The sequence below is a fragment of the Bolinopsis microptera genome, chromosome 6, assembly GCF_026151205.1.
Source record: "Bolinopsis microptera isolate Bmic1 chromosome 6, MBARI_Bmic_1.0, whole genome shotgun sequence".
NCBI lineage: Eukaryota > Metazoa > Ctenophora > Tentaculata > Lobata > Bolinopsidae > Bolinopsis > Bolinopsis microptera.
The window spans coordinates 8,175,611-8,189,949 of NC_087077.1; the positions used below are offsets into that span (position 1 = coordinate 8,175,611).

General features: G+C 37.5%; 3 protein-coding genes across 4 annotated transcripts in view; 2 read left to right on the top strand and 1 right to left on the bottom strand.

Annotated features, from left to right (window-relative positions):
• Positions 1 to 14,339, top strand: part of LOC134816912 (mucin-2-like) — a 765,431-nt gene that overhangs the window by 79,325 nt on the left and 671,767 nt on the right. The window lies entirely within an intron of this gene.
• The window catches only part of LOC134816928 (arginine kinase-like), a 92,602-nt gene that overhangs the window by 3,614 nt on the left and 74,649 nt on the right, over positions 1 to 14,339 (bottom strand). The window contains exon 1 of one of the 2 annotated variants that reach the window (XM_063825983.1): positions 176 to 317. The exons of the other annotated variant lie outside the window; for it this stretch is intronic. Coding sequence (XP_063682053.1) covers positions 176 to 257 — 82 coding nt within the window. The 5' untranslated portion in view covers positions 258 to 317. Of the gene's footprint in view, positions 1 to 175; positions 318 to 14,339 lie in introns of those variants that run through there. 2 annotated transcript variants of the gene reach the window in all.
• On the top strand, positions 821 to 2,236 carry LOC134816625 (gastric triacylglycerol lipase-like). Its single transcript, XM_063825558.1, has one exon. The coding sequence runs from the start codon at positions 866 to 868 to the stop codon at positions 2,045 to 2,047; it is 1,182 nt and encodes a 393-aa protein (XP_063681628.1). The 5' UTR covers positions 821 to 865; the 3' UTR covers positions 2,048 to 2,236.

Consider the following 14,339-nt stretch of genomic DNA (forward strand, 5'->3'; position numbering starts at 1 on the left):
CAAAATACGAGAATGATATATTCGAGTGATGGTGTTATTATTTACGTTTCGTAAGTTATCATGCATTAAGTTTTAAAAGTTGAATCACTATTATACTATTATGAAGTCGCGGAGTTTGTGAACCAGGAATCAGGTTATTGACAATAATAAACAAACAAATACATGATGCACTTACAGAGCTCTGATGGTAAGTGTCCGGCTCGGCGGGGATTTACAATACTCAGCAAAATAGTGAGCAGGAAGTGGCGACAAACCATTAGTTTCAACGAGAAGATCAGTATATACGAGAAATTACTGCTGGGATAAGTAAAGAACCGGGGAATGAGTGCTGAAGACGAGACTGAATAGAAAGTAACACACACACACACACACACACACACGCCACTCTCAAGTCTCAACTCTGACGAACATTCGGTACTCCAGGTGGCGTTTAGATGAGAAACCTAATACCCGCACTCTCTTAATGTACTTACAATATAATATCAGTCACAACGGACTTTAAAATTGTTATAGAAGGTTCTAGAAGGTTGAAGAATGAAACCATGGTACCACCACCGGGACTTCAGTACGTGAGTAGATTATTAATATACTTATGTTCAAAATACCAGTATGTAGGCTCTCAAAATCAGGTTTTATCACTGTCAGTTGTAGTGCAACCGCCGACGAACAGTGAATATATTATGCTTCCTTTAAATTCACAAGTATTTTCAGCGTACCACCAGGAACCTTGAGCAGATAAAAATAATTCAATCTGTAAAAAGGTGGTCACCGTATCCGCATGACAGTCAAACCTGGCTCAATACAAAAGCAGAAAGTTCTACAAGCACATACTTATCGTTACCGTTTCCTGTAGTAGTAGTGTACAATGTTGTACCTAACAATTCTCCTCCTCCTCCCTGCTCTGGCCTCCTGCAAAGTGGATCCGGAGCTCCACATGCCGACACCGGAGATGATCAGGTATATGGGGTACCAGGCAGAGGAGCACTGGGTAACCACACCAGACGGGTACATCCTGGGCATGCACCGCATACCAGCCGGCAAATCCGGAATTCGGACATCCGGACCTAAACCTGTAGTGTTCCTGCAGCACGGACTGACGGACTCCAGTGCCACCTGGGTCATGAACATGCCGAACAACAGTTTGGGTTTCATGATGGCGGACGCAGGGTTTGATGTGTGGCTAGGGAACGTGAGAGGGAACACTTACTCTACAAACCACACCTCACTTAGCCCTAAAGATGCTAAGTTCTGGGAGTTTACATTCGACGAGTTCGCTGCAATAGACCTGCCGACTATGGTTAACTTCGTTCTGAAACAGACCGGGGTTAAGACCATCTCCTACTTCGGACACTCTCAAGGGACCCTCATTGCTTTTATTGAGTTCTCCAAGAACCAGGAGTTAGCAGCAAAAATCAACATGTATGGAGCAATGGCCCCAGTTGCTCGTATAACCCACATTGAGGGACTGATAAAAGGACTGAACCTGATCGAACCACAACTCGAGAAGCTTCTAGCAGTGCTAGGAATCCACGACTTTGCGCCGAGTAACTGGTTTGTAAGGGAACTAGCAGCACTACTGTGCCCCCTAGAACAAGCTGTAGTGTGTAGAAACATCATGTTCCTCCTCTGCGGCTACGACCTCTCCAACCTGGACGAAGAGCGCGTTCCCATCTACATCGCGCACACCCCTGCTGGAACTAGCGTGCGAAACATGCTCCACTGGGCGCAGCTCCTGCGCGACGGACAGCTCCAGAGATACGACTTCGGGAGTCCTGATGAGAACTTGAAACACTACAACTCCACTACACCTCCTACCTACGATATCACAGGGTTGAATATTCCTACTGCTCTCATTGCTGGTGGGAACGACTTTCTGGCGGACCCCAGAGACGTGGCGTGGTTAGAGGGACAGCTTAACCCAAAGATTATTGTTGAGAATATCTTCTACGATGATTACAATCATCTTGATTTCGTTTGGGGGAATGACGCGTATGAGAGGGTTTATAAAACTGCTATTGCTCTTGCCAAGAAATATTCTGGAGTCTAAATGAAAGTTTCTTGAATTGAGTATTGATCATGTTGAGTACATTCATAACTGCTAATATGGTGACATTTTCATTAAGTAACAATAATTCTTTAAAGTTATAATTCATGTTTTTTTGGAAAATTTTTGATTTCAGTAGATTAACCTGTTATTTTACAATTTTAGTAAACCTAATAAACAATTAATATTTCACAGACTGTACATTCTTTGCAATAAAAGTGTACAAAACCAGCAAAATAGCTAAGAAGTATATATAAGTAAACCATGCAACAAATGTAATATCACCAAATGTATAGCAATTAAAAAGCAACACGAATGAACAAATGAAGTGACCTGTCCAATTAACCCAATAAAATAGCAGTATTCCTCACAGTCACAAGTCGTATGCACCACACAGGTATTAGTGCTTTTCATGCAACAAGTAAAACAAATCCTTTATGTCATGTTTCCAGGTATGTTAGTATGTATACTGTGCACACACAGGTATGTTAGTATGTATACTGTACATCGCCCGCATAATGCTCACATAAACTTAACAACAAAAGGTCGGAAGTTATAAGCTTTTTTCACGTCCGTGGTGTATACTATAATACTATATATCAATATTCAATATGCTCCTAATATGGTAATAACGGGTACGGTGATGGATTTTCCTAATTTCAATAAACTGTACAATACAAGCCATTTCAGTGGCTGTAAGAAAAATATTGCTCTGTGCCTACCGCTTGAGGCTTCTGAGTGTTTGCCATTAACTATCTTTGTTCAAAATTGTCCAAATTTTAACGCTGTTTCATTGATTTTAACCACAAACGAATTGATCGACCCGATAAAAGGATTTGAAAAAAGTTTCATTTTTTGTCATCACCGGCCGTTATTAAAACTTTAAAACTGGACTGAGAGTACCGATAAATAGCAAGAAATTTAGCAGGATATATAACAAAGTGAACAAACGTAGCTGAGGTAGCAGGTAAATGTGTACACAACAAACAGGTAGAGTATAATTATACTCCTGCTAAAAGAGACGGTAGCTACTATTATATAGATAGTAGGGTACTGTATATAAGAGAGTATACATTTGTCACTATTGTATAGGAGGACAGTTATATAGCTGAGGGCTGTATGTGTGCAGTATGTATAATACTCTGCTGTTATTATAGTACGGTAGGATATGTGTAATAACACGGGTATTACACATTACACATTACTCATTACACATTACTCATTACACATTACACATTACACATTACACATGTGCATTGTGCATAGTATGATTTGTACGTGGTCTCAACATCGAGATTATAAGACTAGACGTGAATAAAAAATATATTGAAATCAGTTGATCGGAAGCTTTAGCTTAACTCTAAAAGCATACACAAGAACAAAAGTGGATTAATCAAGCAAAAGATGGAAGAGTACGTACCGAGCTTGTTGAACAATAAAACAGTAACGAAAATATTGCTTGCACTGCATGTTACTCACCACAGGCTGAACAATTGAATTTAACTGTGCTTAATAACAAACTAAAGTGCACAGATAAGGAATTAATAAAGAAAACGTATTCACAGTGTACTACATTTTAAGAAAACTGTGTACAATTATAAGACTTGGATTTGATAGAATTGGATTTGATAGTGCTTGATAACATAATACTATAATAGATAGCGTGCTACGATAAGAAACGACACCGCAAACTTCGACAACGATCTAGATCTCAAGCTTTGTGTAATTTGCGTGATCAAAATACTTGTACTATACTACATACGTTATATCAGTTATCACGTATATACTACTACATGTCGCGTACAATAAAATGTATTTAGCGAACAAGGAGCAGCTCTAGAAAAGCTGCAGATACTGAGAGTAATTATCGTACTCTAACATAACAGCACATACTGTATCCTTGTATCAGACTTACGGAAGCCTTGCAAGGTCGCCGGGGAGGAACGTGAACTAGCAATATATACTGTGAGGCTGTGTGTGGAGAGTCGTAGCCATAGTGATTAATTATCACCGTTATGTAATATGTATGAAGGAGTGTAGTGATTCGTGTAATAGAGTAATAGCAGTAACTCAATAATCCGGTAATATTGAATTACAGTAAATATCATTCTTGCCACTGCTACTTTTAACTTTATAAACTGTACATGGCTAATACTTAATGATAATGAGTAAACGTTGTTAAGCTACAATTTAATGGACAGTGTCGATTGGTGGATTATTTTGCAGCCTACCTGAATAATTTATTAATCGTGCTATTCATATTATTAAGATATTAAATCTACTTGTGACATTGAGAGATGCAAATAGCAAGAATAGAATGGTGCATATTTATAGTTATACTCATTCGAAGGCCAAAAAATGCCACGAAGGCAAAAATTAGAGGCAAAAACAAAAAAAAAAGGCAAAAAATACCTTGGCCTTTATGATTTGTCGAAAAAAACGGGCAATCAATATTAACTTCATGGTAAATTAATTGTTCATTGATTTATATAAAATCAATGAATGTTTGATTGTTTGATTGTTTAATTGTTTAATTGTTTAATTGTTTAATTGTTTAATTGTTTAATTTTTTAATTGTTTGATTTTTTAATTGTTTAATTTTGTTTATTTGTTTAATTGTTTAATTGTTTAATTGTTTAATTGTTTAATTGTTTAATTGTTTAATTGTTTAATTGTTTAATTGTTTAATTGTTTAATTGTTTAATTGTTTAATTGTTTAATTGTTTAATTGTTTAATTGTTTAATTGTTTAATTGTTTAATTGTTTGATTGTTTGATTGTTTGATTGTTTGATTGTTTGATTGTTTGATTGTTTGATTGTTTGATTGTTTGATTGTTTGATTGTTTGATTGTTTGATTGTTTGATTGTTTGATTGTTTGATTGTTTGATTGTTTGATTGTTTGATTGTTTGATTGTTTGATTGTTTGATTGTTTAATTGTTTAATTGTTTAATTGTTTAATTGTTTAATTGTTTAATTGTTTAATTGTTTAATTGTTTAATTGTTTAATTGTTTATTGTTTAATTGTTTAATTGTTTAATTGTTTAATTGTTTAATTGTTTAATTGTTTAATTGTTTAATTGTTTAATTGTTTAATTGTTTAATTGTTTAATTGTTTAATTGTTTAATTGTTTAATTGTTTAATTGTTTAATTGTTTAATTGTTTAATTGTTTAATTGTTTAATTGTTTAATTGTTTAATTGTTTAATTGTTTAATTGTTTAATTGTTTAATTGTTTAATTGTTTAATTGTTTAATTGTTTAATTGTTTAATTGTTTAATTGTTTAATTGTTTAATTGTTTAATTGTTTAATTGTTTAATTGTTTAATTGTTTAATTGTTTAATTGTTTAATTGTTTAATTGTTTAATTGTTTAATTGTTTAATTGTTTAATTGTTTAATTGTTTAATTGTTTAATTGTTTAATTGTTTAATTGTTTAATTGTTTAATTGTTTAATTGTTTAATTGTTTAATTGTTTAATTGTTTAATTGTTTAATTGTTTAATTGTTTAATTGTTTAATTGTTTAACTGTTTAACTGTTTAACTGTTTAATTGTTTAATTGTTTAATTGTTTAATTGTTTAATTGTTTAATTGTTTATATTTAAATCGAGTTTCCATTATTGCATCCAATGAACAATGAATTGAAGACAAAACAAATTTGTTTTATTCAATGTACAAAACAACAATTTCAAATTTCCATCGATACGACGATACGAACTACAAAGCACACTCCCAAAATTCCGCGCATTGCAGTAAACATTTTAAAGCTTTACGTAGTACGTACCCAAAATTCAATTTTTCGTACTTATGAGTGTAGACTGTAGAGTCCCTTGCTGTTTTTACCTGGCCTAGAGTACGTACGGTTTTGTTAATTTAAAAAAGTCAAACCTTTATACTAATTATTCAAAAATAGTACAAATTTCAAAATTGGCTCGAGCAACTCTGACTGTGTGTTTAATTCAGACATTGGTTTTGTTTAAATTAATTACATATCTGTTACCATTTGGTTTGTAACCGTTTCTAAGGATAAATTTACATTTCCGATAACTCACTCAATGTCTGGCCGGACTAGTGACTCAAAATGGCGAAATAATTTTATCACCGCCCATATTTAATTTTTACAGCTACTATTCAGAATAGTCTCTGTGTCATTGGGAAGGCACTACATTTGGAGAGGCGATGTAAATTATGTTTTTCATTCGTATAACGTCTAACCAATACCTAGAACTGAATAAGAAATCTGTTCAAATGCAGTACAGAGCTCAGAAATAATTGCAAGGCACTCATTTCTAAGAGGTAGCTCGGTCCATCTCAGTATAACACTTTAAAAATATTTGTCAAACTAAAATATGCTACCTGGACTCTAGTTTAAAATTAATACGTACTGAAATAATCTGAAATTAAGCGCCCTCATTTCCAAGAGGTTGCTCTATTAATTGGTAGTCTGGTCGTTCACAGTCAAACCCATTAGACATGTTTGTAACTACTGCCGCAAATTTACTTGCTCTCTTCGTAGTAGGAGTCTTTGCCACTGATGAACCCTTGACAACAGCACAAAGGGGTGTTCCGGTACCCTTTGAAACATCGTGCGTCTTGACAGTAGTAGGGACTAGCTCCAATGTCTATAGTGGCGACGTAATATTTCTCAAAGGGAACCAAGAATTAGTTTTGTTTGGATTACATCCTGAATGGGAAGGTGGCAGCTTGGCTGTCAAAAACGGTGTCTTCAAACGGGGAAAGAAGCAGTGGGATTTCCAGTGGGTGGCCATGACTTACCCTAGTGGAAAAGGCCGAGAGCGGGAGTACACATTTGAGTTCCAGGCCAATGAGTTAGTCATGAAATGTCAAGGAAAGGCTATGATCTCCATTCTCTACAATGAGCTAACAACGGACCCTGAGGGATTTTTGAATGATATAGATACTGTCAAGTTCAAGCCAGGAGACTCTAATCTTAAGTTCACTAAGTCATGTTCAGTGTCCACTGAACGTAAAGCCTTACCAAAGCTAATCATGTACGACAACTCTAACCAAGGAGGAACTGCCGTTACAATTATTGGCCCAATTGATAACTTGATTGATATAAATTTCAACGATAGGACCGGCAGCGTTTGGGCAGTCACTGGAGATTGGGAACTTTACAGAGAGACCGCATACAGGGGTGATAGGTTCTTCGTGGAGGAAGGTCAGAAGCTAAACGCAAGAAACAGCAACAGTTATTCCTCAGCAAGACCTATAAATTGCCGCTACATCTCCGATCCTACGACAGCCAAATTACGTGTCTCTACAAGTTCCCATCTTCAGTATGGAACGACGGAGTACCTGACCCCACAGAAAGATTTAGGAGCAAATATGAGAAATAAGATAACTTCTATGGTTGCCGACAAAGGAGACTGGGAAATGTATGAGTGGACAGGCTACCAAGGTACCAGATTAGTGATAAAAGAAGGAGAAAAGATCGAACACACTGGTGATCATGGATTCGATAACAAAGTCAGTTCTCTGAGACCAATCTGTGAGACATATAAAGGAAAGGAAAAGTGCGCACTGTCAAAAATCGAAGTATTGGACAAGGAAGGAGACTTAGAGCCGAGATACACTGGAACTGAAATCATCGGCTCTCAATCCAGTGGATCCTGTTACGGACCAGCCTCACACGAGATCGAAATTACGCAGATAAATGCTGTGGAGGAATCAGTAAGTCTCGAAATTTCTAAAGAAGATGAAGTGAACTGGGACGTAACAGTGTCTGCGTCAGTATCCGTTGATGTAGGATTCATGGGAACTGGAACATCTTTTTCAGCGGGTTTTTCCTATGGAGCTGGCGGAGCTATTACTATCGGCAGCTCTAAAACAACTGAAACCACAACTGTCAGCGAAAAAGAACATGGGCAGGTCACGGAATTTCCAGTGCCGGGTGCAGGGATCGTCTTCGGTATTGTGGACAGGTATGAGATTGACCAGTCAGATATACCGGTGAAGATGCACATGACATGTCCGGACGGGCATAACAAAACAGTGGACTCATCCATTGCGATGAAACAAGTCTCCTTCGGAGCTGCTCACTTCTGGTCACTAACAGGACAGTTCACTAAAGAAGCGTGCAAAGCAGACAGGGACCTCCCAGATTGCGTTGAAAATGTGAGAAAGAACTTTTCAAATTTCTTTGGACAGAAAGCAGAGATTGAAGATGCGTTTGAGGAATGTTTTGCCAATGGTAAGGGAGAATTTAAACGTATGAAAAGAGTTCGAGTTTAACTGGTTCGCAAAGGACACTGCCTTTAGTTTAAAAAATCTGTGATGCTTTTTTGTCATGTAGGTTATTAAATTTAAATATTTTGTTGGACATGAACTGTAAAAACTAAGTTTTGGTAAAATTGTTTTAGTTAGCAGAACTGTATTGTCTAATGTCTATTCATTGTTTGGAAATTAACAATAGGTTTCAGCTTCCGAAACCTGTGTGATCAAACTCTATTTAGTGCTCAAGTAAACCACTAACAGTAACTAACAAGGATCGAATAGGAAACATTTTCGCAAATGACTTTAACACTTATCCAGCAAAATATCATCTCTGTAACGAAAATATTGAACCACCTCCGCGTCAAAATGTTTATTTTATCAAATACGAGTAACGATGAATATACTTAGTCCTCCTCGTTTGAACTAACAAGGATCGAATAGGAAACATTTTCGCAAATGACTTAAACACTTATCAAGCAAAATGTCATCTCTGTAACGAAAATATTGAACCACCTCCGCGTCAAAATGTTTATTTTATCAAATACGAGTAACGATGAATATACTTAGTCCTCCTCGTTTGAACTTTATGATCAGAGGGAAAATTTAAGTGCGGTGTAAGTGCGGTATAAATATACATATTTGTGAAATCGCACTTATGGGTACGTCACATATTCATCGGAAATTGGAATCAACACCATTCTAGTAGTGATAGAAACACTTTTAAATGCTTTAAGAGGAGGAGGGGCCGCAAAAAAGGGGGAACCAACAAGGGGGCGCTGTGGGGGAGGGGGCGGCAATAAGGTTCAATAGCAATAGAAATTCGTAACTGTTTTTACTGCTAATTGGGGCTAAATCCAACGGCCAAAATGAAGTTTTTAATTTTTTTAATTCAATTCCTATAACTTTTTACCTAACCAAATCAATGCTATGTTTTATAATCTGTAATTTTTTAAATAATCTGTTTTTCATACAAGTGAAGACATATAAAGGAAAGGAAAAGTGCGCACTGTCAAAAATCGAAGTATTGGACAAGGAAGGAGACTTAGAGCCGAGATACACTGGAACTGAAATCATCGGCTCACAATCCAGTGGATCCTGTTACGGACCAGCCTCACACGAGATCGAAATTACGCAGATAAATTCTGTGGAGGAATCAGTAAGTCTCGAAATTTCTAAAGAAGATGAAGTGAACTGGGACGTAACAGTGTCTGCGTCAGTATCCGTTGATGTAGGATTCATGGGAACTGGAACATCTTTTTCAGCGGGTTTTTCCTATGGAGCTGGTGGAGCTATTACTATCGGCAGCTCTAAAACAACAGAAAACACAACTGTCAGCGAAAAAGAACATGGGCAGGTCACGGAATTTCCAGTGCCGGGTGCAGGGATCGTCTTCGGTATTGTGGACAGATATGAGATTGACCAGTCAGATATACCGGTGAAGATGCACATGACATGTCCGGACGGGCATAGCAAAACAGTGGACTCATCCATTGCGTCCAGGCCAATAACTAGCAGGCCATATATCATATACAATAAATGTACTACCAATACAATAAATGTTCAGTATTGATCTAAGGTGTTTTCTATGGCAAATGTCTAGTTTTTCTAGTGACTTTGCAGTAGGACACCAACTACTGCAATTGTACATGATGATTGATACAATTTAGGCTTCGTATACTGCTATCTTTCTGGTAACGGAGATATTCTGCTGAGACCAGATCTTGGTGAACTTATAGAAGGCATTGTTCCCAGCAATGCATCGAGCAGCTATATCACTTTCTCTACACAACAATGACCCAAGAATCTTACTCTTCCGCCAATCTTCATTTCCACGTAACATGGTATCATCACGACCAGGGATTGTTTCCCCAACAGGAGCGAGGAAACATTCAATAGACCAAAGAGATATTGCTAACTAAAATACGTTTACCAAAAGTTAAAATCTACAAGTTATGTTCATGAAAATATTATATTTCAATTTCAAATATTCTTGATTCAATGACAAAGAAAATTTAAACGAATGAAATACCCATTTTAAAATCAAGACAGTATCCTTTGTGATTAGGTTAAACTCGGACTAGTTTCATACGTTTAAATTCTCCCTTACCATCGGCAAAACATGCTTCAAACGATTCTTCAATATCCTTTTTCTGCCCGATAAAATTCGCAAAATTCTTTCTCACATTTTCAACACAATCTGGAAGATTCCTTTCTGCTCTGCACGCTTTTTTAGTGAACTGTCCTGTTAGTGACCAGAAGTGAGCTGCTCCGAAGGAAACTTGTTTCATCGCAATGGACGAGTCCACTGTTTTGTTGACCCCGTCCGGACATGTCATGTGCATTATCACCGGTATATCGGACTGGTCAATTTCATACCTGTCCACAATGCCGAAGACGATCCCTGCACCCGGCACTGGAAATTCCGTGACCTGCCCATGTTCTTTTTCGCTGATAGTCGTTGTTTCTGACGTTTTGGAGGTTCCCATAGTAATAGCTCCACCAGCTCCCATGGACACACCCGCTGAGAAAGATGATCCAGTTCCCAGGAATCCTACTTCAACGGTCACTTCTGCAGAAACTGTTACGTCCCAGTTCACTTCATTTTCTTTAGAAATTTCGAGACTTACTGATTCTTCCACGCCATTTATTTGTGTAATTTCGATCTCGTGTGAGGCTGGTCCGTAACAGGATCCACTGGATTGAGAGCCGATGATTTCGGTTCCAGTGTATCTCGGCTCTAAGTCTCCTTCCTTGTCCAATACCTCAATATGTGACAATTTGCACTTTTCCTTACCTTTGTATGTCTCACAGATTGGTCTCAGAGAACTGACCTTGTTACTCCATCCATCAAGGTGGTCAATAGTTTCTCCTTCTTTTATCACTAATCTGGTACCTTGGTAGCCTGTCCACTCATACATTTCCCAGTCTCCTTTGTCGGCAACCATAGAAGTTATCTTATTTCTCATATTTGCTCCTAAATCTGTCAAGAAATAGATCAATCAAGTTATCAATTGGGCCAATAATTGTAACGGCAGTTCCTCCTTGGTTAGAGTTGTCGTACATGATTAGTTTTGGTAAGGCTTTACGTTCAGTGGACACTGAACATGACTTATTAAACTTAAGATTAAAGCCTCCTGGCTTGAACTTGACAGTATCTATATCATTCAAAAATCCTTCTGGGTCCGTTGTTAGCTCATTGTAGGGTATGGAGATGAGAACCTTTCCTTGACATACCATGACCAACTCAGTGGCTTGGAACTCAAATGTGTACTCCCGCTGGCCGTTTCCACTAGGGTAACTCATGGCCACCCACTGGAAATCCCACTGCTTCTTTCCCCGTTTAAAGACACCGTTTTTGACAGCCAAGCTGCCCCCATTCCATTCAGGATGTAATCCAAACAAAACTAATTCTTGGTTCCCTCTGAGAAATATTACGTCGCCACTATAGACATTGGAGCTAGTACCTACTACTGTCAAGACGCACGATGTTTCAAAGGGTACCGGAACACCGCTTTGTGCTGTTGTCAAGGGTTCATCCGCGGCAAAGACTCCTACTACGAAGAGAGCAATTAAAGTCGTGGCAGCAGTTACAAACATGTCTAATGGGTGTGACTGTGAGCGACCAGACTACCAATTAATAGAGCAACCGCTTGGAAATGAGAGCGCTTACTTTGAGATTATTTCTGAGCGCCGTGCGGTTTTATAATTTAATATAGGTTATTAGCTTGACAGAATACGAACGACAAATATAAGCCTGTTTAATGCAAGTTTTTGCCAATGACAAGTAATTTATGAATTTTCTGTGTCACTGTCAGCAGACGACTGCAAGTCTTTTCAAAAACATATTCCAGGTTGCTTCTCCAATGAGGTGACTTGTCATATACCAATGACAAGAAATGCTTGCTGTACAGCTGAATAAAGTATGGTCAGTGAAAGCATTAAACAACATACAGACTACCAAAATATTGTTTCAGAATCCAGACGGCGGCTGAAGACTAGACATCAAAAATATCATATGCACATATGTTTACAACTAGGGTGTACTCTATTTGAGCCGCGCAATTTGCTTCGCGTCTAAATCTTATGACCAAATCGATGGCAAACAAAATCAAGTTTCGGGAGTTAAGTGCTGGGAGTTTAGTACTGGTTAAGTACCGGGAAAAGGGTTTTCTTTTTTTAGTTTTTCGACAGATTGTCGTGAAGTAAATGTATGAATATATATGTATAGTTCAGTAATTACATTCAGTTCAATAATTACACTTTTTAATACGTTGTTGCTCGCTTATCTGTTACTTATCACAGTGATAAGACTTACCTGGGGACATCAGGCTATTATTATCATAGAGATTCGGCGGAATGACAAACTGAGCGCGGCCCAGTAATGATAAGACCTGCTTGTTTTACTGTTGGCGTGGTTTTGTGATGTATAAATCGGAGAAATAAAAGGCTCATATTATGCTAAATGAATAATATGGAGCTGAATGGATCCGGAAAACTCTCGGGCTTTCTAAATCAGATAACGTTAAAACGCGTGTGTAGCTCAGAATTTTAGTGGTAAAAGAGAAATCTCCAGGGAAGTCATGGCTCAGAGTCTGACTGCTGCGTTATCGCGTTAAAATTATGTACAGACATTAGCTTTTCTTACTTACTGTATGTAAGTGTATAAAAAATGGATTTAAAAATCATTTGCTGAAATAAAAAAACGTCAAAAAATGAACAAAATTCGGATTTTTGATGGTTTTGAATGCCTTCTAGCGTTCATATTAATGTCCGTTCATAATTATGTCCGTTCATTTAATGTCCGTCCAAATAAGGTCCGATAAGGTAATCTTGAAAACTGTTTATAAGAAACGTTTTTGTTTATATTTTCAGGACTCTGTTTATGTGATGTTAGAATCACTGAGAAATTCAATAATATTTCATATTTTATTTTACTGTCACATGCATGACTGAAAGTCTTTGAGATATAAAATTGATTTTGACATGAAGGCAGAGAACCTTTTTTGATTTATCACGTTTTCAGACTGAAATTGGGTTGCAGTTCTTTAATTAAAATATTAATTTTATATACATTTTTTTGTAAATTGGTCATTAGTACTACCGGCACCGTCCAGACAACAAACAAACAATTCATCAATAAAATTTTAAATGTTTACACAACACACAAATTTACATCATTTTATCTAAAATAAAATGTGCCGAAAGATCAAAATCGTGTCCTTCTTTATTTAAAGAGAGGATGCCTAGTGGCAAGTAATATGAGGGGGAATGAGTAAACGCTTTAGTGCGAAGCTGAACGGGTGATAGTGATACTGATACTCTTAAAATATTTGTTCCAATGAAGACAGTTTCCTTAGTAAACTAGTTAGACTCGAACTCGTTTCATACGTTTAAATTCCCCCTTACCACCGGCAAAGCATGCCTCAAACGCATCTTCAATCTCATCTTTTTGCCCAACAAAATTTGAAAAGTTCTTTCTCACATTGTCAACGCAATCTGGGAGGTCCCTGTCTGCTTTGCACGCTTCTTTAGTGAACTGTCCTGTTAGTGACCAGAAGTGAACTGCTCCGAAGGAAACTTGTTTCATTGCAATGGATGAGACCACTGTTTTGTTGGCCCCGTCCGGACATGTCATGTGCATTATCACCGGTATATCGGACTGGTCAATCTCATACCTGTCCATACCTGATCCCTGCACCCGGCACTGGAAATTCCGTGACCTGCCCATGTTCTTTTTCGCTGACAGTTGTGGTTCCTGTTGTTTTAGAGCTGCCCATAGTGATAGCTCCACCCAGTGATGCACGCCGCCGCCGGACGCCGCCGCGCCGGCACATTTTCACACGCCGCCACGCCGATACCTCTCAAGTCGGCGTGGCGTGAAAGGAAATAGAAAGAGTATGGAGCCAGTCGGGGTTGATTTTGAACTCTAGGAGATCCAAATTGTCCAACGACAATGTTAAGAATTTGATTTTTCTTAAATATAATTGTAAAAACCACCAAATATAATTGTAAAAACCACACTTATTACATCATTATTTCATGCACGCACGTACGCCAC